Raw genomic sequence first — 27,907 nt, forward strand, 5'->3', positions numbered from 1 at the left:
AGCTACTTACAAAGGGCCATGAAGGATCCTCGTTTAAATCAATTTATCCCATCTGAATAACATTCATTTACTCTGCATCATATAGTGGTTGTATGAATTACACTTAGAGTTGTAATAAAACATGATGCCCACTAAGGGGCCCGCTTGTTGTTGACGTAGCGCGTATGTTCTCTGCGATTTTTGCCAACTTTTTCGAGGCTTATTTATTTATGCTTGTGACAAGCCAAACATTTGTTTACATTATCCCCAATGCCGTTGCTCGACCCGTTTCGTTAGCGGCCTTCTTAAGGGAGAAAAGTGAAGGAGACATAAAGCTGGAAACTTATTCACCTGCAGCTGATAAGAACAGAAAACTTAAAGAAAAGAAATGCGGCGAATTAAAGCTCAAGGTCGGGTTGATCTGCTTTAAATCTTGGTCAAGCCAGGAGCGGACACGCCATCCATTCCCCACTGGACACTGATGAAGTTGCATCCTTAGTTGCTGCCACATATAAAAAGACACTCTGTTGCACTGCTATAGTTGCTGTTGCCAAGACAATCAAACAGAAAAGAGAAGGAAAAGCAAAAATGTTTTTTTTTTTACGTTTAGCCTGAATGCTAAATGGCCAATTTTTGTATCATCAGCAGAATCAAATCACACCAGGGTATAAAGGAGGGGCATTATGTAAAAGTGACTTTTTGTTTAGATGTACATCATGTTGTTATGCTATCGTTTCATCAAAAACACACCTGGAGAGTTGTTTTGATTCTTTCATGCATGTTTTGAAGGATCCTTGAATCTCCCATGGCAACCATTCAGGGTGCCTAAACGCTTGCTCATACGATACGCCGAACTACCCAACATTCCTCCTTGGAGCTGCAGCCTCCAGCCGAGCTTCTGCCTCCCAAGCAAAACCCCTTCAGACTAGCGGCAGCAGCGATTAGCATCGCCGTGATGTCGTGCTGAAGGCGGAGTATCGGAAACAGTAGGAGCTACTTAAAGAAACAGAGGCTCAATATCAAAGCGTTAAATTGCTGAGTCAAATTTTTTTTATGTCATGTTTGATACATATATACAGCATTTTTATAACTGAAGGGAACATAGGTGACTTGATTTGATCCTGCTTGATAGAAAATCCTTAATACCTTTCCTTTTAAAAGTTTGGATTTCCAAACAACTCAAATATTTCATCATGCCTTCCTGTTCTGCTTAAAACTGGCTGAAATTAAAGCTCCAGCCTGTTTTCCCCAGTTAGAGAAAAGAAACTATGAGCTGCATGTCTGTGAAGTACCTGACTACAAGCTGGGTCCTTGAGCAGATAGCATGAATAATCAGCCAGTTAATACATAAACAGCTACTTTTCTGTTTTTAATCAAATCTGGTATGTTTACTCAAGGGTGAGAGTCTCGTATCGGCTCCTAGGGAGCGAAGGCTGGTCTGATCCAACGGGTCTGCTGCTGCTGCTGCTGCAATTCTTAAGTTTTAAAAATCTGCATGTCAGAAGGCCTCCTTGTGTCCCTCAGCAATAATATGTAGCTAAATATAATAATTTAGCAAAATAAACTGGTCAGTCTAATAATGGTAATGAAAGGCCCGGTGTTGTTCAGATACCGGGTCCATGGCGAGGAGGAGGGGAGCGGATCTGTGCCCTCTAACTATCAAATCATGGGCAAGAATATACATACATTTTTACCTTGTTTTGTGAATAAAAACGTAGGTCTGATGTTGACGTTAGAAAAACTATTTATATTTATATTTTTAGAATTGTCCTTGCAATAGCGGGACAAAACCCGCCTCACCCCTAAACACAGAAATGCTTCAGCTGCAGAGAAAACTTCTAACTTTATTATTCTGCTAAAAACCCGGTTTGCTACAGTCTGAGTCGGTCCACCGACAGATATAAAAAATATTCTTTATATCTGAGATCTTGATATAAGACACGGTACTGACTGTCACCGCGATGCAGCTCAAAGCCCCGGTACCACCTGGGGTACCACCTGGTACCACCTGGAGTACCACCTCGTACCACCTGGGGTACCACCTGGGGTACCACCTGGGGTACCACCTGGGGTACCACCTTGGGTACCACCTGGGGTACCACCTGGTACCACCTGGTACCACCTGGTGAATGTTCGATCTGTTTCTCCTTAACGTTCTACCAGGCGGGTTGAAGCCGCTGCTGACGGGATCTGGACTGGAGGTTCACGGCTGTAAATAGAAGTTATTGCAGAACCTCAAGTGTTAAAGGAAGATTTGGCCCAATTAGAGTTCAGAAAATAAACATCAGAGAAAATGCTGTAGCAATAATTAGAACCGCGGCAAAAAGCCAAACATGCCACAATGAAATGAATCAAAATGTCTCCAAAGCATCGGCGGACTGACAGGGTCCACCGGGAGATTCCAGGTAGTTTCCAGGTAGATTCCAGGTAGATTCCAGGTAGATTCCAGGTAGATTCCAGAGATGCGCATCGCAGCGGCTCTTCATGCAGAGGCGGCTCAAGGTAATATGGGGCCTTAGACAGAACCCCCTTGAAACATTTCCTACTAAGAACCTCAGCATCACTAACATGTTTAAATATCGATCAGGTGAATCTGTGAGAGGGAGACCAGGTTTATTGACCGAGTTTAAAAGCAATCACTGATTATTGGTTATTTGCTGTGATGTATTTGTGAACAAACCTAATTCAAACACAAAGATTACACTATATTGTAGCCATGGTAACAACAATCAAACTATCAAGATGATTCTTTAAACTTTTACAAAGTAAACTTCCTAATTAAATCCTAAATGTACTTTTATTTTTCTCAGCTGAATGCATTAAATAAAATGTAATAACATTGTCATTCTCTATAAATGATGCTACAGGTTTAGATCTGTGTTACAATGAAACCATTTCTCAGGGCCCCTGAATGTCTGAAGGGCCCTTGAATGGCCCCTACCAGCAACTACTAAGTTTTCTTTGCCTTGATATTCCAGTCTTATAATTCTAGATCTCAGAGGTTTAACATCAAACTATTATAAAGAGTTTACCCCTTTGAGCTCTTTTGATCTATAAATCAGTCTGCAGCCAGGTTGTTCTAGAGCTTAAATAGATATTATTAGCGCTAAATTAGTAAAATGGCAGCAAATTAGCTTATTTCATAACTTTGTAACCTTTGACCTTCTCTCCTCTGGTCTGTTTAACAGCTGCAGTCTCAGATCAGCTCAGCCCTCCAGGACTGTCAGCAGCAGAAACAGAAACTTTATACCTGTTGGAGAAAATATAGACTAGATTTGCTTTTCATTTCCCCGCATGATGGCAATGATACAGTATGATCCAATTAGATTCTTGATTAATATGGGTTGTTGCTATGCTGTTGCTCGGTGTTTTAAGATCTTGTTCAATGTGCCCTTTTTTAACGTTGAGCCCCTGCCCCTCCAAAGGTCTCTGCACTGCCCTGCAGAAAGGAGTCAGAATATTCATTCATTCATTCATTCATTCATTCATTCTGTGAAGACGTGTTGAGAAAATCGACTGATGCAGTCACCAGCTTTTCCGTTGTCTGTCTTTCTGGTTCTTTCTTTGTCAGCGTGGGTTGAAGCCCTGGGTAAGATGGCCGCTCTTTACAGTATAAAGTTGGAAGACTGAAAGTTTTTCGCAACTTTTACTGTTTCTGTGTCCCCAGATGTTTTTGTCAGACGTTTCTATGCGATATTGGAGTTCAATAATCAATCAATTAAGTTTATTTGTACAGCACATTTCAGCAAAGTGCTTTATAACATAAAAACATAAAAACACAAGGTCATCAAGGGTGCCAGACAGTCGACAAGTGAGAAAATCAATTGTTGACTTAAAGGTTTTAATAGACACATAAGAAATTTCAGTGCTGTTTTAGATTCAAATTCATATAAATTCACAATATTGATAGGTTCTCAATAATATTAACACCCAGGTACTAATAAGCCTTGATTTGCCGTACATCCTCTCGGCAGTTGAACTTGCTGAACTGGATGCAAAGATTTCTACACAGCAGCTGAACTTCTCTCGTTGAAGATTATTTAATAAATGGCTGATTTGGGTGAGGTGACGCAAGCAGCGGCCATTTTTCTGGGAAGCTGTGTTGCAGCTTGACGATGATGATGGTTTGAAATGACCAGCGATTGAAGAACGATTTAAATTCCCCCTTTTTAAAAAAGAAATAAATAAAAATCTTCTAATTTGACCAGATGGGGTTTCAATTTGTCATTCTGCAATTGCATGCATTTAAAATCATCCCTCTTCACAGCAGCCTGGGATCATATAAACTCAGACAGTAATCATATTGCCTGCAGGTTTTCAGGTTTTCTTCCTACCTTGGTGGTTTTGACTTTGTTGCCGGTGCTGCATGACCAGCCTGTCAGGTCGGGCAGGACTTTGCACTCCTCTCCGTCCATGCAGGGCTGCATGTGACACCACCACTTCTGGGCGACAATAGAGGCTGGAGCACAGAGAGGACATTTCAAGACAAGTGAAGAGAGGAAGAAACTGAGCAGATCACACACAGAGGAGGAAAAAACTGAATATTTAGCATGTTTAACAGAGGAGGGGAAAAAATACGCTAAAAATTGTTAATTTAGTAGTATCAGGAGTAATGGCATGGGGATATTTTTAGCACAGATACCAGCAATGTACAATGCAGAGTTTGCTGTCAAGATCCTCCTGCAACATACACAGCATTTGTGGTCAACAGCAGTTGTGTGCAAAAACCTTATTATTTCTGTCAGGTTGGGGAGAGTCATATTCTTTTCTCTTTTTCTGTCCAGAAGATCAGCAGGATGTCCTGTCTGGAATTATTCAGCCCAGCGTGTAAAACAGCGTTAACGCGAGCGCCAAGATTTGCAGAGATCTGACAAAATATTTAACTGTTAAACCTCAACAGAGGGAATGACTTTTTGCATGAATATGTTTCTGCGCCCTACGGTAATGAAAGTCTATCGCTCTGCACGGCCTTCGATTCTGTTGGGAGGAAAAGAAGAAGAAAAAAAGTCGCAGGGAGCAAAAAAGAGAAAACAGTGATTGTTATTCCCATTGTGTAAAACAGAGAGCAAGGAAACTAGATTATCGTAAAGATACGCTATCAGAGCGCAGCGCTTCCTCCAAATTAAAAGAAAATAATAACCACTAATGATGATTAGGATCTAATCTGTCATCGACGGCAATAAATAACTCTCTGGAACGATTCTTTTGCATGCAGTGTAGTGATGGACTAAATTAAAAAAGGGGGCCAGGGGGTTCGTTAATGAGAACAAATCTTTATTCAAATTTACAAGAGTCACACGTGTCTGTTTTATTTTTGCCTTTTGTATTGACTATTTGAAAATTAAAAAAAAAATTAAAAAAAGAATGCTTCATTTTTGGTCGATTGCCCGAATGTCGCTGAGCTCGGCTGGTTTGTGCCAAACCCGACGAGCCGTCTTACCCTACATCGATCAGGCAGAGCGTTCACTGTCATTCAGTCAGTTCAAAGTGGAAAAGGTCACTGCTCGCTGTTTCTTGCCTCCATCTTTATCTAAAGTGTAAACCTGAGGGCGGGGCATGTTTATCTCAAAGGTGTCTTGTTAAAAGAAATAGTTTTTTTGTGACACAAGGGTGTCGGTAAAACTCAGAAAGGCTGAAAAATAAGTGGGCGCCACAATTTTTAGATTTTTTTTTTTTAAAGAAAAACTGTAGAAAACCATTACATTTCAAGTATTCCTTTAGTTATTCCACAAAAAAAAAAATCATAATAAAATGCGACGAAGTTTGTGGTTGCAACATAAGCAAAATTTGAAAACGTTCAAACATACGAACCCTTTCATAAGAACTATAACTTTCTTCCTTCCCCTGAATTTGTTTACGTTTCATCCTCTGAGGTCTGCCTGCATCGAAGGTACATTTACTAAATTGAGTACGCTGATTTTTATTAAATCTTTTCTATTTATTTCAACAACAAAAAAAAAAAGAAAGCAAGCAATCAGTTGAACAGAGAAAACATATCCATATTTAACTAGGAACAAAATAATTACTTTGCCACTATTTTAAGGTTTGAAAAAAAAAGTAGTAAATAGTGAACAATTATTTAATCCTACCCCTTATCTCTATTCCTTAAGTCTTTGTATAAATGAGTCATGTGTTGCCAGATGCCTTTGTTTCCTAAATGAAACCTTTCAGCTCCTGTCAACATGTCGAATGGAGCACCCACAGAAAACTAAAACCTTCTTAGATCCATATTTAATCTGGACGTAAAACCCAAACATTTTCACCGTCTTACAAACCGACATTAAAATCTTCAGCTTGACCACTGAGGAAAAACTCCACTTATTCTCACCAAACTCGTCCTCCGTCCATTCTCCCGTCTCAAAGGCGACTTTAGAGTCGGTTAAAACGACGTACCTGTTCCTACACTGGAATACCACTGGGCTGCCGCGTTGATGCTGTTTAGAAAGAAATGCTTGATACCCCCGTGTCTATTGTTTGCGGCTAAGGAGGCAGAAAAGCTGACATTGTTATGAAGAACAAAACGGCTTTCATGCATAGGAACACACTGAAATCCTCTCAAGCACCATGTAAGAAGAAGAAGAAGAAACACTGTGACTAAAATAAAAAGTTGGGATGGAGGCAGACAAGGCAAAATAATAGGTTTTCACCAGTAAAGCATCTTTGTAGTGTGGAAATCAGCTGCGGAGAGGCAGAGAGGAGGGTAGGAAGGAAAAAGGCCAGTTTAGGATGCCTACCAGGGAGTTTAGGAACAGAAGGAGGCAATTTTCTTCTTTAAAAAGGAGGAGAAGAGGAGGGAAGCAAACGTAAGCAGATTGAAAAAAAACAAGAAAAAGAAAGCTAGCCTGAAGTTGGTCAATTTGAACAAAAACAACTAAAAAAAGAGAAGAAAGCTCCCACAGCTTTCTTAGGGCATAATGTCAAGCCCACTGTTATGATGTGTGGGCTCAGGGGTGGTAAGAGCTTCTAAAACCCAATGACTGTGTAATGCTTGTTAATGTGGCAGTATCAAATGCAGCAGCCTCGGACGGCTGGAACGGTGTGCAGCGCTAACAGGCTTGGCCTTTGAGAGTTATTACAGATTGGTGTTCACTGTACCTTCTCTCATTGTGTAACCAGGAGAATGGGACAGACAGTGAGAATGGGAACGTGGCACACACACACACACACACACACACACACAAAGCAGGCTGACAAAGACCGGGCTGGGTAACGGACCTGTGATGTCACCCGTAATTCAGATGTCGTACAGCATTCGGAGGCAGGTACAAACAGGTCAATGGTAACGCAATTACACAGGTGATGATAGCGCTGCTCAGCAGCAGCAGTGGTAGTCTGCTCTCAGATATGAGAGCAGGCGAAGAGATTGGTTAAGTTAATTTCCTGCAACCTATTGCCTGAGAATGGAGAATGGCTGCATGATGCGCCGTCTGACAGATAAAACAGCTGCTACGCCACTCAGAGACAGTCATACAAAAACATTACAGGTATGATCAGCTACGGTGATTTGGGTCACAGCAGAACTGAAAGGCTGTCAAGACTATCTCTATTTATGTGTATTTTTTTTTCTTCATCACCACATTAAAGGAGCAGCTAAATTAAAAAATTTTTTTAAAGCGACTTGCTAGGGTTTTTCGCAAAATCTGTTTAACTCACGTTATATATAGTTTGTCTACAAAATTTTCCATATTTTGCTATTTTATTGTAAATCCTTATTTAATCAGAAATGCCTCTGATGACATCACAAAATCACATCCATCTTGCATCTATTTCTTGTTTATTGACTAATCAGATGAACAGTGGTGCTTTTGGACTCCGGGAGCCGGGCGGAGCAGCTGGGGCTCCCCGAGAGAGGATCCACACAGGAACCCGGCATCAGCATCCTGAACCCGCACCCGGGACCTTCCTGCTGCTAGGCAACAATGTTACCACCCTGCAGCCCCTACCCAAAAGAAAACCGATGAGAAGGGAATATTCCAACAGACGTCTAAACGGATCTGTACATGTGGATGTTTGTCAGTGCCACCATTTGCTTTAGCTTCATTGTCTGTAACAGTCAAATCCTGGTTTATACACACCAGGTTGGTCCACTTACAACACGAATCCTTCAGAATCTACATCGAAATATGTAATATTTTGGCAGTTCACTATAATACTTACTTAATGCCAGCTGATCAGGTTGTTTTTTTTTTGTGTCTCTTGTGATGTCATCACCCCAAATATTTTTAAAAATGCTGAATTTTCTGATCTTTTTCAATCGGTGGCGCTTTCAAAACTGTGTATTGTGTAAAACCATGCAGACAAAATTCCTGCTTCAGCTGTGTTTTTATTGTCATACACATCAGCTAATTAAAAAAAAGAAGAAGAAGAAGAAGAAGAAAGACACACCATTGGATGTCTTTAAAATATTCCCCAAGTGTTGAGTTAGGATTGTTCACATGCAACTCATTGTCCCCAACAAGCCTCAGTGGATGCAAAGGCAGAAAACGCCAGCAGACTCCATCCAAAACAAAACTCTCTAATCAGCTCTTGGTGTATTTACTTAAAGTTTTGTTTCATCTGTATGAAAGCCAATGCCCACAAACAACACAGAATGATCTTCTGAAAGACAGTACCAGACTTATTCTTTGCCAAGCAAAGCGGAGTCTGTTTGACTGCCAGCTTCACAATCCTCTCTTGAGGCTGTTTGAGATCAGAGCCAGCACATAGCCCCATTCAAAACCAGAAAGTAGGTTTTTTTTTTTTTTTTTTTTTTTTGCTTTTTACTTTTTCCTTTAAAAAACAAGTCAAAGAAGCATCAAGTTTTAGCCTTAATCGAGGCACTTTTGCAAAAGCCAACGTGGCTACAATGTGTAGCAGTGGAAGTTGTTTGCTGTTGTTTTCACTCTTACATCTGTAAGATAAGAAGTGCACACATTCTGCCTTTGAGTACTAAAGAGCAGGAGAGGAGTTTCTGTTTTAAAACATGTTCTTCGAGTCACACGGCAGGTGATTCACACGTTCACACCTCTTGAGCCTTTGTCTAATCTTGTCAAAATGAAACCAAAACGAGTGTAATTTTACTGAGGTTTTGTTATAAATCACAACAAATAAGTGTGGAGTAGAAAGAAGAGGATGCATGATTTTCATAATGTTACACAAAACAAAAATAATAATAATAATAATAATAATAATAATAATAATAATAATAATAATAATAATAATAATAATAATAATAATAATAATAATGAAAGCTTTCTTCATTTGGGCTCAAACAGGTTTTCCTCCAGGATTGTCCTGTTTTCAGCTCCTATTATCTTCTATCTACTCTGACCAGCTGCCCTCTCTCCGCCTGAACAAGAGCAGCGTTCTCACAGCTCGATGCTGCCGCCACCATGCTGCACAGAGGGGATGTGTTTTTATGGACATCTTTTTCCCTCTGCATGTCTTCCATGTTGGTCAGAATCTGGCCAGAGCACCACACTGGTTTTCTCCCACCAGTGGGTGTATTCATGCAAATCTACCGCAATGGTAAGATTTGTGGAGTGCGTGACTAGTTGTCGGGTCAACCGATTCTATTTGGGAGTTGTTCAAAACGTAGAACATTGCTGCGTGCTTTGACTGAACTACAAACTTCTCCCAAACATTTTCTCTAACACGTCTGGTGCTTTATTTGGCCTTAATGATTCTTCAAATTCAAATGACTCTCGGATGGATTATACTTACTAATAATGTGACTTCTGAAAACATAAACAATTGGCTTGACTGTATTTTATTTATTTCTGTTGGAGAAAAGGAGTCTAAATAAGATAAAAAATAAAATTTCAGTGGGGCGGTGTAGTTCATCACTGGCTAACATAACCTTTTGAAGATAACTAAGAACATAAATAATAACATTCATAAAAAGTCTTATTAGCTCATCTACCGATAATAACTGATCTAATTCGACATGCAACGTCACACTTTGATTAATCTCTCCTGGTGGATTTGCACCACGTCAGCAAACAAGTCGAAGTGAAAATGAGCAACATTCCTAAAATAGCAGAAAAATGAGGACAGCACGCAGAGCACCTCTCACTCCTTTTGACAATAGTTGCATCATTCTCATTAAGAGCCTGCACTGATATTCACCAAAGTCGCCTAATGCAATTGAAAGAAATGTACAGCTCTACTTTCGGCTCATTACAACCGAGGCCGCTCTCGAATTGGCACTCTTTTTAAGTCCTCCCACAAACTTTTCAGCGCGGGATCAGCTCGGGGTGCAAACGTCTAGACGGCGCTTTGCTCAGGGTGCAGGTGATTAGGCGAGACAAGGGACTGGGGCTATGCTATTCCCCAGGTTCCTGCCTCGTCTCTGGGGTTTTCCCTAAATAAGGTCAACGGCAGGGAACGCCACGAGGCCGCCCGCAGCTCTGCCTCGTCTCCGGCTGATGACAGCACGTCAATCTGGAACGTAGCTGGAACGCTGTCACTCACTGCTCCCGTCTTTGAATGCGGCTTCTTCGAGAACGAGCTCCTGTTCTGAGAGAGCGTTCAGCCTTGAGAGATGCTGATCACTCCTCGCCGTCTCGGCGTTCGCTGTCGTTGTAATGTTTGTGACATCAAGTGGACAAAGCAGAAACTGCAGCCGCAGCTCAGGAAACAACAGATCTACAGCTTTGAATACAATGCCAATCAACACATTGGGAGTGCCACAAGTCTGCCTCACAGGTGCTGATTGTGTTTGTTAATTGGCTACTGGCAATTACGAAAATGTAAAGTGCACACACGCAGGCGTGCGCCCCCGCACACACATACACACACACACGGAGAGAAAACGTATGAAAATGTATCATCAGAGCAAATGTTCCAGCTAGTTATGAGGTATCAAAGCCATTTATGACACCTGAACCGATTCACATCTTAACACCTCACAAAATGTTGTTGCGCTCTATTATGGTTTTACGTGGAAGACAAAACAAAGAGGGATTAACAACTTTAAAGTGCAAAAGGATGAACGGTTTTCAAAACTTTTTACGTCAACATTTCTGAAATGTGTAATGTGTTTTTGTATCCTGCCACTTTTTACTCTGACAAGCCTGAAAAAGACGAGTTGCCACCCCTAAATGGAGAGCATGTTTACATAATCCCTCCTCAGTATAGAATCAACAGTGTGGCGAAGGCCTCTGAGTTTTATTAGAGGTCATTAGTGAAGAAACAGCATCATGAAGGTCAAGGGACCCAGTAAATATGTCAGGGATCAAGTTTTGGACAAAATTAAAGCAGAGTTAGAGAACGTGACAAGCTTTGAGCATGTGACCGCTGAGTCTATAGTCAATCATCTAAAAATGGAAAGAATCTGGCAGTGGAACTGCACAATTATGTCAGAAATAGATTTGTCAATGCAAAGGTTATTTCATAAACAACTTTCTAGAAGTCAATATTTTCTGACTCATACATTACAAATGTCGCTAAATTTATGCTTGGCAAGCCAAAAGTATCCGTCTCAGCCACTGATACATGGAGCCAATGGATCGGTTTACGTCACTGCAAATTCGGTGTCTAATCAAAGCCCACAACCATTTGAGAGTTTGGCAAGACATGAAAACTGATTCCCAGACATGCATCCCACCCTACAGTACTTTACAAAACAAGCAAACATGTCGTCCTCTAAAAGTGGAAATCTGGTTGAAACATAAACTGTGCAGTTGTACAGCAGTGCGGCAAAATGTGGCAAAGTTAATATCACTGAAGCTTGTTTCAAAGCCGTCAGAAGGTTACTGTCCAACCTAAAAAAAAAAACTATGAAGAAAATCTGTCATCAACCGCTAACCCTTTCATCTAAAGTCAAAAGATGAACCAATGAAATGTGAATGCTTGATCACCTGCCTTGACTTGAAGCAGCGTACAATCTCTACAGTCTGGTACGCATCTTCTGGAGTGTTTTCCCATTAATACTTAACAAAGTCCCTCACTGCAGTCGTTCGCCGCCCCAACGTGGACCATAAACTTCAACAAGCGATTCACCGCTGCACCTTTGTGTGGCTGCTTTGTGGTTTTTGTGCGTAGGTAAATACCGCAATGGCTGTGCATCGAGTAGTAGGCATAATAAATATCCCCGCGCCTTTACTCTGAGGTCATTATTATTTAAAGGCAAATAGTTTATTTCAAACCCACACACACACACACACACAATCCGGGCTGAGGACGGACCCTAGAGGTATGAACACCCCACGGCTTTGCAACTGTTCCACTCAGTGATCCTGCAGTACAGAAGCAGGTGGAGAGCGGCATCCATCTTTTTCCCGGCGGTGATTTAATAACGCACTGCATCACCGTAGCCCGAGCTCACATATTCATGCCAGCCCAGGTACGCATGACGAGAAAACCCAGGTGGGAAGAGCATTGTGAAAACTGTCAGAAATAGATTGGACAGCGGCACACTTTCGCGGGAACGGACAGGAGAAAGAAAAAAAAAATGACAAAAGCTCCACAATAAGGGAAAGGTGATAAACAACAGCTGGTTGATACCTGATGAAATGTTCAACAAAATTTTGTGCAACAAGCAATGAAATACGACGCCTGTCACGGACGGAACAAAGCCCACTTGTTTCCAATTTTATCAGGTCTCCGTCCTCCGTAATGATGTTGTCTGCGGAAGACCGACATACGGCTACGCCTGTATGACTTCAGCTCATAGCTATTGCGGGAAAATAATGCGGATCTAAGCACGGCGAGTATATGGTGGTCTGAACGACTGGTCTCATGAAAACACGACCAATTGTTGTTTATTGGGTTGTGTTGTGAAAGTTCAGAGTTACCAAATAAAATCCTTCTGATACAGTGCCGGCCAATATCTCCACGGTAACTAAGTTGTACCTCAGCTTTTAGGGGAGATAGGAGTCTCATCCTGTCATATTACACAAGGCTGGTACAGGCAGAGAGGGGAGACCTGCCCCTCTCATCCCTTTCCACTGCAGTTCACCCCACAGGTTTTCAACAGGATTTAGGCCTGGGGAGTGAGATTGGGGATTTCATGTCTGGAAAACCCCCTTTTGTGTTTATTATCCAGTCATTTTGGAAAATTATGCTGACCTGTTTTCAGTGTACTGGTAGAGCCTCCTGGATTTTTATTTAAAATCCCCTGGCATTTTAAATACATTGTGATTACACCCACTTTAAAAAAGGTCTTTGCAGTAGGGCCAGAAATGTCTTGTTTCCACTTAGCAAGGCAGTCCTTGGCCCCCTTCCTACCGTAACACTTCCATCGGACGGTGCTACGGTATGGTTAGGGTGAAGCTACTGACATTTCTCAACGCAGTTTATTGATTGGGAGACCAAAATCATCACTGTTGGCGACCAGCACGAGACACACTGGTGCATAACGTTTGTTGTTGGACCCAGCATGACCCCGCCTGCTAAGTGAGAGTCCAACTGTTGGTGAAGACATGCTAAAGTAGGGTACCAAACATCACCGACCCATACTGCTCTGCTCGGTGGAAACTGTCCAGCCCAAACATCTTCCACTGTAATCAATAATATTACGCCTTATATGTATCTCCACAAGTTCAGCCTTTGCTGTAGAGAAGCTGAACCTTTGGGCACTTTCACATCGGAGCTGTTTGGTCGACTTTAAAAGGTTTACTATGCGGACAGGTGTGAAAGCTCATTGCTGTCTGTGTAGCCACAGCAGCATTTCGAAAGTCTTTCCCTCACTGCTGTCTTTTTATGTAGCGCTCCGTTCGACTCTTCCAAAGAAAAATGTTGGAAAGTTTTCTGCCTTGACTGCCTTTCATATTGGACAGTTTCTTGTGAAGGCGTCACAAACAAGCAGCTGTTGTGGCTGTTTGACAGGCAGCTTCGTCAACTTTCAAATGTGAAGTGAAAGTAAACCAAACCAAATGAAAGAATGACATTTTCCCCAACCAGATGAAACAGGTCACTATTCTGTTGTACAAACCTCCTAACCTCATCTGACCAAACTACTATGTTCCCGGTAAATTCTAGCAAACTCCACTCAGGACGAAGTTTTTGCTTTTTGGTAAACAACCAGTTGGCCTGTAGACTCTGACCATGGTCAGGCCATGGTTGCCTGATTCTATCATTATCAAGCAACAGTTCCCAGGTAGGAACTCATCAAAGAGGTTAAAAAGACTTTGGCATCAAATGGTTGCCATGGAGCTTTGGTGATCCCAAAATGTCTTTTTTTTCTCTCACTCATTTCAGAAAGAGAAACTCAAATATTACACAATCGTACGGTGAAATATTTCATATTTCCACTTTTTTTAGGATGTTCTGTTTTTCTTAAAGGGGCATTTCCAGGCACATAGTGTCATTTTTAGCACAATTACATGCTGTTAGCTTCAGTAAAAAAAAAAAAAAGCAATATGACTTAAAAGAAATTTGACTTTTAAAAACTCATACTCTTTCTAAAAACCCTTCTTCAGGAAGTCATCACAACATGGCTCCTCTATTAACCCTGTAACAATGTTTTTATACTGAGAAGTATCTTGTATAATGAGCACAGCAGATGTGCAGCTCCACCTGGTGCTCGCTAATTGCTGCTGGCTAGTCTGAAGGAGTTGAATGGAGGTGTGATGAGGGAGGACTTTTCTCAATGTCTTGACATCAACACTTACTGTAGGTAACGTCATGTAAATTAGGTGTTGTACTTCCAGCAGAATGTTATTGTTCTCAGACTTCAGCACCCCTTTAATTTGAGCTGGGAAAAAAGTTTCAGGAAGCTGGTGTTTAAGAGTTTTACGATGAAAGACGTACCGTACAAGACAGCGTCCATTAGAAGGATTTACTCATTTTTCAGACATCATCAATAATGTAGCTCCATTTACACTGTAGCTTTTTCTACAAAGGGTTCCTACTGAGAGGGGATTGCCTTGTTCTATCAGTGATTGAGCCTTTAAAATAAAACACAAGGAAAAGAGTCTAACAAGCATGGAAGAGTGAGCATCAACATGCCTTTGTGTGCTCTGGAATGAAAGGATGAGGCGAGATCTTGTTACCCCAGACTCAGAGGTCAAGCGTGACTCACAGCATAAGTCCCGCTGAGCCCTCGATCTGCAAGTGAGAGGCGGTGAGTGCCAGAGATGAGATGCCAGTGAAAGAACAAGAGGAAGTGTGCTGATTCTGTGCAAAAGACTTGTGAGTCAGAGGAAAAAAAGTCATTAAAACCATCAAAACAAATTTATCTCTGACTGAGGCTCAGTCAAATGGTAAACCTATTAGCCTTTCATCAGTGGCACTTCTTCCTTTTAGCAAAAGCCCTGGGTGTGAACAAACAAAAGCAAGGCGCCGGGGGCAATGACTATTCCGAGAGGTTAGCGGAGTTTCACGCAATTCCTTATTCCTCCTGACTTTCATTACCCAGCCAATCATCTTTGCCATGGTTGCCTGATTTTATCATTATCAAGCAACAGTTCCCATCTAGGAACTCATCAAAGAGGTTAAAAAACAAATCTACTTTTTTACAGCCTGAAAACAGTGCTGGAAGGAAGCAGCAGGTATGACTGTGGAGAAGCCATTTCAGAGGAGAAAGCTCCCCCTACTGGCCACATGGCGCAACAACAACATGGTGACTGAACAAGTGGATGATAGATAGATAGATAGATAGATAGATAGATAGATAGATAGATAGATAGATAGATAGATAGATAGATAGATAGATAGATAGATAGATAGATAGATAGATAGATAGATAGATAGATAGATAGATAGATAGATGAAGATAGATAGATAGATAGATAGATAGATAGATAGATAGATAGATAGATAGATAGATAGATAGATAGATAGATAGATAGATAGATAGATAGATAGATAGATAGATAGATAGATAGATAGATAGATAGATAGATAGATAGATAGATAGATAGATAGATACTATATTTATAAAAACCTTCTTTAACAAGAAAATTGTAATGCTGTTTGTTAATTTGCATGTAAAAAGACAAGAGAATGCTACTCAAACTTAGATATAATTAGGCCAACACATTTTATCAAATAGAAATAAAAATTTTATGAAATAATGAACATGTCCCTTATCATAAAAATGAACAAAGACTTTCAAATATCCGTTTGTTTGTTTATTCCATTAAAACTGTGTGGCTCACTTTAACCAGGTTTTGTTTACATAGGTCACCAGAAGTGCTGATTCTCCGTTCTCACAAGAAATCACAACAGCAGGCAGCTGACAATCTGATAGAGTCACTCTAGTGGGAGCTCTGAATAGTTTCAATTCTCTCCAGCTGACCTTAACAGTTTGAATAACCCCCTGCGCTTTGGAGGGTCACCGGCTCCACTCCAGTCCGAGGCAGCCATGTATCTTCCTCTGGCAGAGCGGCTAACGCAGCGTGATTCGATCAGGATGGCTGACTCTGTGTGGACGTGTGTGTGCGTGTGTGTGTGTGTGTGTGTTTGATCTCTGTGGAGCGTCTGCGGATGATAGAGGTCAGTAGCACTGCTTGTTTCCTGCCGGGAAAAAGCTCATGGAGCGGACAAACAGGTTTAACAGCAGTCTATAGACGCCACCAAGACCCTCCATCTGTCTGTCTGTCATTCCCACAGCCAAGCATTAAGACCTCACACCAGGAGACAAAAACAGGTTTACACAAGTATGTGTTGGCATGAACTTAATAGTGTATTAGTAGGTTAGCCTAAATGCAATCCAAAGCATGGGAATTTCAGTAAAACAACTGAAGTTCAATAGAAAAGCCAGCTAAATACAAACACCTGATTTTCTCTTTTGCAAACTGAATATGTTAGTTACATTTAAACTTTAATGATTTATGCAGCTTTGGTCTCATCTGTCCACAACAGTTCTCTGAATGCATTAGTGGTCGTTCTGGCCGCACTGCAGATGGGTATTGGCGCTCTTATTCGATAGCATGCAGCCAGCAGTGCACAATATTCAGGAATAAATAAATAAAAAAAACGCTCAAAAGACCATAAATAGAATAAAGAAGCAGAGATAAGAAGCAAAACATAAACCATACTCCACAAACATGCGCGCTGCTTAGTTTTAGCCCTCCACAGCGTTGCAGCCATCCATAGTACTGCATCCTGGATTCTGTTTGTCACAGACGTCAGAGCTTTGGTCTGGAAATGAAGTCACAGCTGAGCGGAGCGTGTTGCACAAACATCGCAGTTCGCTAATTGTGCCGATCAGTATACAGACTAACTACTCTTGGCGTTAGAATCTGTCCACAACGTATTTCTCTCTAATTTTCTACGTTCATTCAATGCTAGGGGGGTTGCCGGTGCCCAGTTGTAACGACCGATGAGAAAAAGGCAGGAAGTGTCCTAGAGAGCTCACCAGTCCATTCTCGAACCCGAGGTTGATTTTGCATCTCAACCTTTACGTTTCTAAGATTGTAATAGGACGTCAGCAACTATGGTGTCCGAATCCAGTCAGACAAGAATTTGATTGTATTATATTGCCTCATTTAGGATAAAACTGTTCTCTTATATCATAAAAAAATGTTTTAAAAGTAAATCTTTTATATACTCTGATATCCTGGCTAATATAACTTCTTTTAACTGCGGCTTAAACGTTCAACATCTGTTTCATCAAAAGGTAGAGAACCTAAAACACAGCGCTCTCATTACCTGCCTTAGAATTACTTTCTATTTCATGTTGGTCCCCCAACAAAATCTCCCAGGGGCACAATTAATCTGTACCACATGTTAAAAAACATCATCTTTTAAAAATCCTAACCGCAAACTGATAAATAAAACCTCAAACGTCCTTCGAAGGAATCCTGGAGTTAGCAAAAGCTCTCTTCAGTCAGCTTCCAATGTTTTTAAACATGATTAAAAGGTGAGTCTTGAGCATTTTTGACTTGCTTAAAGCAGAACTTTATTTATGTCATTATAATTGCTAAATGTTGTTTTCATCAACAGATTTATTGTTCAGATGTCAGGGAAGCGGTCCGGGAGGACAGCATAAATGAAACATAGAGCAAAGTAACAAATAAAAAATGAAATGAAAGCACATCCAAAGCTTATCCCCAAAAGGTGAGAGAGAACAAAGAGTGAAAGTGGAAAAGAAAGTGTGAAATATGATGCACAGAATAAAAGACAAGATGCAACTTTAACTTAAGCAATAGCAAGTGTGTGACTGAGTCACTGTGTGGTGATTACAAACTACAACCTGGTGTAGAGGAAGATAAAAAAAACATCAAAACCTGTTTAAGAAGAAACTAAGTAGATACTAAGGCAAAAATACAGAAGCAAACAACAGAACGTGAAACCCAAACATCATTACCGCGGTCGCAACTTCAGTCAAGCAATTGATTAGACACATTTAGGACCTCTGTGAGATTAATCAGTGCCTCAATTATTGCAAAAACAAGAGTTCAACAAACAAACAAATTACAATTTAGAATTCAGACAAAGTTTTTAAGGTTCACAAAGTGACATAAAGCAACGAAGGGGAAATAAAACGTGATGAGGGGGACCAGTTGCATAGACATGGTAGATTCAAGTACGATTCCCTCCCTCCTGTATTGTATTCACGCGTCTCCATTAACACATATAAACTTGAGTAGCATCCCAGCCTGGATATATGTCAGCCTAATGTTTGCAGGGAAAATGTTGGAAGGATTTTCCCTTGCAACATTTTGTAATGTTGTAAAGGAAAATGTTTCACCGTCTCTGTTAACTCATGTTGTGTTGGATTGAGGTGCAGGGCAGTCAAGTTCCTCCTCACCAAACTCATTCAGCCTTCATGGACCTTAAAGTTTGTGCTCTGGCGCAGAGTAATGTTGGAACAGGGTCCCAAACAGGTCCAACAAAGGAAATGATCCAATATATCTCAGTAGTGTTAAAAGAAATCCTTCAACTGTAACTAAACAGGGTTCCTGAGAGATGGCTCCACACCATGATCGCCCATGCACCGAACTTTACCAGACTCAATGCTGTCAGGCCGGATCTGCCAATCCCAGATTAGCCCAGTGGATTATCAGGCATTGGTTTTACAATTTGGAGAACAAGTGTGTGTTGATCTGGAGTCCAGCACTGTACTTGGTGACATAACGCCAGGATGCAACCATTCCTTTAAGGTCTCTTGACTCTACATGAGAAAATATGAGACCCACGTAACGTTTGCAGCTCTGGAGTTATTACTTAGTCTTATTAGTCTACCATTGTACCTCAAAAACCTTCATGACAGTAAAATAAACCGTCAAGTATGTAATTAACTGGTCGATGAGTGCAGGATATTTAGAAATAATCCAGATTTCCTGACAAACATTGAACTAGCTTTTACGTTTAACACCAAATGTTGTTGTCGACTCCAACTGACAGAGGACAGCCATGTTTCTCATATGACTCCATTCCCCTTGACCAAACAAGCAAATAAGCAACAGAAAAGCCATCAAGAACGTTGCCTTTGGTTTCAATTACAACAAATGGTTGAGTGGGCCAAAGTTGAAGGCCTTTGGGAGCTGAAGGAAGATAAAACCAGTGACTGAACCGTTCTCATGAGCTAACATCGCACACTTTTTACCTTCCACGCAGGAGGGTCTGGCTCTGGTCGTCCCGGCAACCTGGCCCGGGAAGCAGGAGCACTTGACGGTTTGCGATCGCTCCTCAATCTTGTTCTTGTTGCAGCAGCGATGGATGGCCACCACCTCACAGGTGCCCTGCTTCACCTGATACGACACTGCGGACGACAGATACGAGGAGGAGACACAAATAAATCAACTTTCAGAGGCACGTTGGTGGACTGCTGCAGCAAATTGCCAGGTTCAAATTCGAATCGTGAGATGCTGAGCAGTTCTTCTGAGGATGAAATAAATCTGCTGAAGTATTTACAGATGTTTAAACTCCTCGGTTTATTCTAGGCTGCCTTTGATTCATAAATAAACACTCTTTAGCGACGCTCTTATCCGCCGCAGCGTGGCCTCGTTAACTTCGCCACAAAGGCACCACTGGTTTTGTCATTGCGTGCAGAAAGAAAACACAACAACAGTAGATGTTGGAAAAAAAACAAAAACCTTGTTTTCTTTTGAGTCCTTTTTTACACAAAGTGAACTAACTAATGGAAGCAAAGGGAGTAATGCAACAAAAAGGCTCACACATGATAAAACAACCACTCCCTGGAAACCACAACCTCTTCTTTTTGTGCATTTCTGTTTGTTTTGTTCCAATTCAAAGTGTGTGAGTGTGGTTTCTGAATATTTTATGCTGCGATTATTGCGTTTTTCACAAGACGCAATACAAATATCGTCTTAGCTTTTGTGATCGGCTGCAGTTGGGTCCAATTAAAATCTCTCATGCAAAGTAAATATGACCCTCATTATAGAACCTAATGCACAAATAACAATTGCATCTAGAAAGAAAACTGAGTCGATATTCAGAATGTTAAGCAGGATTGATTCAACAATATCCATACCTATTTCAAAATGGCAAAGAGATCTGAATATAAACCCAGATTGTGACTTCTGGATTAACATTTGCAATAATATCTCATATGTGACAAAAAACTCAAATCTTCAGCTCATTTCAATATAAAGTACTTCACAGAATCCATTATGCAACTCAAAGAATGCATAAAATGTGTTTTGGCTCAGTCTGGACATTGTTAGTGATGCTCCAAATACTAAACAACTACTTATAGCTTTAACCATTGCTAAGAAAACAATTCTTGTGAACCGGAAAACAAGGACCACCATCAGTGTGACACATTGGAAAAATTTACTCATTGAACACATTTCAATGGTAAATAACATAGATTTTATATGATTCCCATTGATACTATGAATAACATAATTCTGTCCTGCTTTGCTCTTCCTCTTTTTCGTTTTTTCAGCATCATTCTTCCCTTCTCATTTCATGTAGTTCCTGTGTGCAATATAACAAATTCCACTCAGTAGAATTAATTTATCAATTCGATTAATTGATCCGTCACATGTCTTTATCTATCTGTCATTCATAATTTATTGATGTATTGTTATTATTGCCAGTGTTAATTTATTTATTTTTTGTTTTTTTTTAACTGCTCTACACACTGATAATATCGTTCACATCACCATTTTTGCTCACACACTCTCATACACACACACACACACACGCACACACGCGGTTAATAATACTCATTCTTCGCAGCACAATATCATCTCTTTTCTTTTCTTTGTTAGTTTCGTGATTTTATCTTCCTTTCATTAACGTAACGTATGAGACCACGTATTTTCTACGTTGATATGAGATAAAAGTAAAAAAAGAAAAATCGTAATGACAACAGATATTACCAAACTCACCCTACTCTAAAGTTTACACAAGCATTCAATCAAAAATCCCGACTTGAACCTGATAGAGAAACTGACAAAAACGCTGAAAAGGGTTGGCCAACAAATATTGTTTCCATCTATTATTGAGAATTTGTTAAGCAAGCAAAAGCCTAACGGGACGGGAAAAGGCTGCAGCAGCGTGAACCTGAAAATCCTTCAAAACTGATATGCAAATAGACTTCTGTTCAATGTCAATGTTTGGAACTAGTGTAGGTGTTAAAGTTATGTTTTATTCAGCAAATTAAACAGTCGACTTCCCCGAGGGGAAAGACTTTTATGCCTGGTGTTTGCGTTTACTGTTGGGTAAAATATTTAGTGAATCTAATCTTTGCTTAAGGCTCCAGAATGGTTCGTGGCCGCCTTATCTTCCCTCGCAAAGCTTGTTGCGCTCTCCTAAGAGTTTCGGGCGCCTTTCCGCGAGAACAGCAAACCCTTCTGGTGACATTACCAGCTACCTATAAGCCTCTTTACACCGCTGGAAAATCCTTGCTTATACTGTACCGTAAACCCAGATTCCATTTATGTACGTGACTTTACACAGACTCTGAAACTTTTCACGCCCGGCTGAGTGCGCTGTGCACAAAAAGTGCGTCCAAACACACACACACACACACACACACACACACACACACACACACACGCACGCACACGCACACACACACACACACACACGCCGTCGAGGGTTCTATTTCTGCAGGCCGTGGCCCCTCTCATCCTTTCTGATTTAAAGTTTGTTTGTTCTTCTCTCCAGAGAGCCCCATCAATGATCCCTGGCTCACTGAGGGCGCCCCGCCCCCCACCCTGCTCCACCATCATCCCTCCACTTTCATTTCCCTCACTTCTCTGTCTCAGACTCTCCTGAGGCTGAAGCAGCTGCCAGATTACCCCACACACACTCGTGCAAATATAAAGCCTCCCTCCACTGATTAAAAAAAAAAATAAAAAATCAAGAACTGGAAAAATAAAACAAAAACAATGGAGAGAACAACTATGACTGCAGCTGTCAAAAAAATAGCTCAGAGTAACAACGTAAAAGTTCGAGCCTAAATCGAGTACAATCAGCTCCCCTTGTTTAATCCGTCGTCGTAATTACTCCCAGAATTAAAATTTCATTTCCTTGCTTTCGCAGAACTTCAGACTGACGGTCCCCCCACATCTGAGAGAGAAACGCAGCCTGTTAGTGAGGAACAAAGAAGAACAGAGACAGAGTCAAGCAGGTGGAGGAAGGAGGTGCCACGGCCAGCAGAGAGAACAAAGAGAAGCTCATCTTTGGCTCCGATAATGAGGTCAGAAGGCGCTCTGGTCTCCTCTAATGACTGCCTACATCAGACCTGGGATGGAGCTGTTGGTATTTGGAAGAGATAGTAATGAATCTTTAAAGATTTATTGAGCTAATGCAGCAGGATAAATAAGTGTTAAATACATCAATGTACAGCTCTGGAAAATATGAAGAGCCCACTGCAGCGAACTGAAAGCCTCCTGGTTATTCCACCAAATATTGATTTCTGAACTCTTCCTGAGTTAAAACATTAGTGTTGTTGTTTCTAAATCAATGTGAACTTGCTTACTTTGCATTAGTTGAGGTCTGGAAGCGCTGCATCTTTGTCGTTATTTCTGACCCATTTCTCACTTTCTCCAAATAATTAATACATTTCTGCTTGGAATTTGGGAGAAATGTAGAATTAAAGAACGACGGACGTTTTACTCAAACATAAACCTATAAAGAGTAAAATCAGAGAAATGGGCCGTTTTAGATGCTCTCTCAATTGTTTCCAGAGCTGTATGTACAATGGTGCTGTTAATGTGGAATCTGAGACAAAAATGTCCTTAAACAAAGTTATATGTGAAAAAAATTGTATGTTACAAGGAATAAGTCTTTGTTTCTAAAAAAAGAAATAATAGAAAACAGTCAGTATTTGGAAACTAACCCTGCCCCTTGTCAGTGCAACTATATGTAAGCAAACTTTAGCATTCAGTAATATTACCGTATTTTTCGGACTATAAGGCGCACATAAAATCCCTATATTTGCAAAAACAATCAGCAATGCGCCTTATATTCCGGTGCGCCTCATGTATGAACCGTATACCGTATGTTTTATTACGACTTTGTTAAGCGACGAAGCCACTCCCTTTGATTGTCGAAGCATAATCGCTGCTGGTCAGAAACCTGGTGGAGTCAGCTTAGGGTTAGGGTCTTCAGAGGCCTCGTGGCCACTATCTGCCAATGGATAGTCGATGCCTGGGCTAAAGTATCGGTCTCATCTGTCGTCTGAGCTTTCAGGAAGGCAGGAATCATCAATGAACAGCCAAGCAACAGCAACCCGAATCGATCGGGTTCGGATGATGACGAGAGCTTGCTGGATGCCGCTATCGCCCAACTGTTAAATTCCAACACCGAAGACGAGGAATTTGATGGATTCGTAGAAGATGAATGATTGAAAAAGTGAGTGTACTTTTTTGTGTAATATTGATAGTTATTGTTAATGATTTGAATACAGTCTGACCTGTTTCGCTTTATGCGCCTTATAATCCGGTGCGTCTTACATATGAAAATAGATCCGTTCACTGATACTGCGTCTTATAATCTGATGCTCCTCATAGTCCGAAAAATACGGTATCTTAAAATCAGAACAGGAAGTTGTCATTCATGCATTTATTTCTTCAAAATGTATTGAGTACTGTAACTCATCATTCTACGGTGTTGTGTAGAACGCTGCTGCCAGACATCCTCAAATCTTCACAGTTTGTTTCTCACATCAAATCGCCACTCAGCCCTCGTACTGGCTACTTATTATTATACTTCACCATCTTGGTTCTCGCTCTTAGGACAGTCAAGTAAACACTTGAGAACTTTTAAATCTATATGTCCTTAACAAACTCAGGCGATGTGACCAAGACCTGCTGGTTTTGTCGCTTATGAAGCTAAAACCTAATTGTGACAACTCACAGAAAATAAGCAAGTACAGTTCTTCCATAAAAGAAATCAGCAACTTGCTAAAAGCCGCTAGTCTCTATGTCCACTGACTGCGCATGTCTCCACTGATGAAGAAAAACATCGAGAACTGCTGTGGGACAATTGGACGCGTCAACAAATACTCCGAGAGGATAAAAGCTGATGATTATTTCCACTTGAAGTAGAGTTGAGAGGTGGTGTGCCGTCAATAATTTTCTGCAAAAAGCAATCATTTTCTTTGGAGGAATTTAAAGAAAGCCAAAGTCACCTTGGCCTTGGCCATTCCTCGACTAAACATCAGTCTCATCCTGCTGACGAAATAATAAAGATTAATACTACATTAAGTCACTTAAGAGGGTTGTTGATTGGATAAGATATTTACTACTCATAACCTTTAAGCAGAACCCCGTTTCCTGGTAAAACAAGCTGCTTCTTTCAAACTCGAGAGCAGATGGATAAAACCATGACCTCTTTTCTATTCCTGCATCTTTTTTGTATATATAAAGTCTGCCCACAGTTTGCACCCTAATTAAAATCACAACAAAGTATGCATTAATGCTAATGAGGTAAATGCAGACAGGTGTAAGATATGAAAACTATCCACAAACCGCTTTATAGAAAAAAGGATTTCCGTTACTTAGAGGACAACAGCGAGAGGAGAGAAAGTGCGTGTGTGTGTGTTAAGAAGTACAGAGGCAGTTTAATGAAAATAAAATTAAAAAAACAAACACTCCAAGGTGCTCTTCAGGCAAATACTTAACAAAGCTGTGTTTCCTGCCCAGTTTTTAAAAAACAAGAACACCTTGTTTCACATGTTGCCAACATCGTGGAGCAGCAGCACTCATGAAGAATGCTTCCCCTGTTTATTTATCTATTGAAGCAAATTTACTGCTTTGTAAAATAACTGGTGATAAAATGAAGCCTAAAATATATGTATTTATAAAAGAAAGCGCTGCTGTTTTCTTTGTTTGTTTTTTTTTTTGTTTGTTTTTTTTTTGCTCCCTCCAGTGACAAAACTGTTGCAAGAATTTAGCCTCTCACTCGTGCAGAAGGCATAACTGTAGCAAAGACACAGTGTGTTTAGGTTAGCAGTGGTCAAAATTATTTGTAGCTTTATATGAAAGTACTGACCAACATTCGTGATCAGAAAACGATCTGTACAAATATAAGGAAGCTCAACAGCCAGAGCGATCTTAACTTGAGATAAACTCATGTAGATGAAAGCATGTTGCTTTCTCTTCAATATGCCGGATACTTACTGAAGGAGCCTCATTACAATATTTGGCAGCTGGTGTTTTGTCAGAATAAAATTTAAAGGCTTTATTGCAAAAAAAAAGAAAGAAAGAAAGAAAGAAAGAAAAGGAAAGGCCAGGAAAAGGTTGACACACAAAGTCAGTTTTGGAAATATTAATATATATCATATTTTATATTTAATATCAGGCGAATTGACCAACATATCCAAGGAGTTATGTGCAGAAGTATTTGTAGCCTGTAGCATTTGCCTATTGCTGTGATTTATACCTCTAAACATTCAGGATGTTTAATCAATAAGCAAATGTCAGGGGCCAGAAAGAAATCCGCATTTAAAATCTATTTGATGAGGATATTAATAACACCTACAGTAAAGTAATAATAATAATAATAATAATAATAATTTTCTTCCTTGTAGTGTTTTCCTATATTCTGAGAACATTGCGAATTTATTGCTTGGGGTGATTTACAGTAAACTGAACAAATACAACTACAGCTTTTCGCTTCTGTGCTCAGGAGAAAGAGAAAAGCAACTATCTTGTTGCAATAAAAAGGATTACCTGCATCTCTTCCTCACCCCGCCTCCAACTAGTCTGCCCTTTGACCCTCTGAATCCACTAAAGATGAACATTTAAATACGCTCCTTCAGCTCCACAATGCCAGAAAAGCTGCAAGACCTGGTGGTATTTTCCCCCCTTCTGCCCAAACTGGGCAGCATCTTCTCCCACACAAGGACTGTCAGCAGTGGCGTCCCCCAGGGCTGTGTTCTCTCCCCACACCTCTCCTCTCTGTAAAATAAACGCCTGCACCTCAGGAGACCCATCTGTGAAACAACTGAAATTTGAAGAAGTCGTTGTCATTGGTCTGAGCCAGGATCATAAGGAGTCTGAATACGAACAGGAAGCAAAGTGGCACCATCTGGAGCTTAACTCACTCAAGACAGTGGAGAAGACGGTGCGCCACCAAACAAGTCCCTCCACGCTCTCCCGCCTCACCATTTTCAATATACTGTGGATCATTTCCAATTTCCTAGAAATCATCCTTTCTCAGGACCTAAGTCGCAGACACACAGAGCTCAGACTCTGTCCTGCGCTCATCCATCACTGTGAGGTTTGGCCCACCTGCAAACAAACAAACAAACAAAAAAAACCCTGACAGGTCCAAACTTAAACAATCAATCGGGTTTGGAGCAAGGGTCATCAGCGCTGACCTTCCCTCCACTCAGGACTTGTGCAGGCAGGTCTAGGGTCAGGAAAAGGGTCAGCTAGCATCTCAGGATGTCCCACACGTCCTGGACACACACTGTTTAGACTTTTACCTCCAGGTCAACAATGCAGACTGCAATTTGCAATAAAAACAATTGGCAGAGAGAGAGAGAGACAGCGTCTTCCCCTCCAGGCTAAACACAATGAAAGTTAGCTACTCTATTGTGAAACAAAATGAGCATATCTGCACTCACACAACTTGTTTTTTCACTTTTTTTTCTCAAAAGAAAAATGACCATATATATATATACATATATATATATGTATATTTGTGTTCCTTTTGCCACCATGGATGGCACAAGCAGCAGGTGTTATGATTTTTCTACAAAGTATCATTTGAGTTTTTCTTCTGAAAAACAATTTGAAAAGTACATTTTGGAATCATTCAGGTTACCGTTATCGTTTTTGCATTACATTTGGGCGTGTGTGTGTGCGGGCGTGTGTGTGTGTGTGTGTGTGTTGAAGATAATCCCTCGGGGAACGGGAGAAATTCTTCCAGCTAAGTAAAACCGATGTTGGTGGTTTAGGAACCAAGAAGAACCAAGAAACAAAATGCTCAAACTTCATGATGAGCTTCCACAGCTTTATGTGTTAAACATTCAGCTCCCAGCTCTGTACACAAACTAACAGTGTGTCGAATGCCTCGGTGTTGACTTTAAAGCATTCTGTTATGGCCATATCGGTGTAATAGAGCCCTACACGGCGAGATGAAAAGACTTCTCAAGCATGGCTAAATGTTTCTATTCCTGCGGCAGGCAGTGGGGGTTTAACAATAGCCGGGCGTTCAGACTGCCTCGAACTGATGGGTTAGTCAGGCGACTGATGTATTCTGACAGACACAGACAAGCAGGAGAATTGTACAGTTTATCAAAAAGGCTATGTCTCTCCCTCTGTCAGTACCTGACAGGCTGAAAAAGGGCAGGTATCAGGCAACGCCGTTTGAGGTCATGAAATCAGGATCTGGGAGGGGATGCGGTCTACGTCTCAGCCGGAACACTCGGAGCGGTTTCAAAAGAGCGAGATTTCGGGAACCGCTTATGCCGAACGGCGTGAAAACCCGTCAAACTCGGTGCTAAGTCAACCCGCTGTTGCTACAAATCAGCTTTCCTCGACTTGTCAGCCTTGTTGTTTTCACTCAGCGTCTTTGAGCCCTCAGACCTTTCACTTGCCTGCTCCGTTTACTCCTCACCTGAGCCGGC

General features: G+C 40.9%; 1 protein-coding gene across 1 annotated transcript in view; it reads right to left on the bottom strand.

Annotated features, from left to right (window-relative positions):
* The window catches only part of tafa4b (TAFA chemokine like family member 4b), a 54,983-nt gene that overhangs the window by 6,857 nt on the left and 20,219 nt on the right, over window positions 1–27,907 (bottom strand). Inside the window, exons 4-5 of the mRNA XM_044122740.1 lie at window positions 19,457–19,612; window positions 4,314–4,438 (exon numbers count right to left, since the gene is read on the bottom strand). Coding sequence (XP_043978675.1) covers window positions 4,314–4,438; window positions 19,457–19,612 — 281 coding nt within the window. The remainder of the gene's footprint in view (window positions 1–4,313; window positions 4,439–19,456; window positions 19,613–27,907) is intronic.

This window comes from Gambusia affinis, linkage group LG07, assembly GCF_019740435.1.
Source record: "Gambusia affinis linkage group LG07, SWU_Gaff_1.0, whole genome shotgun sequence".
Lineage (NCBI taxonomy): Eukaryota > Metazoa > Chordata > Actinopteri > Cyprinodontiformes > Poeciliidae > Gambusia > Gambusia affinis.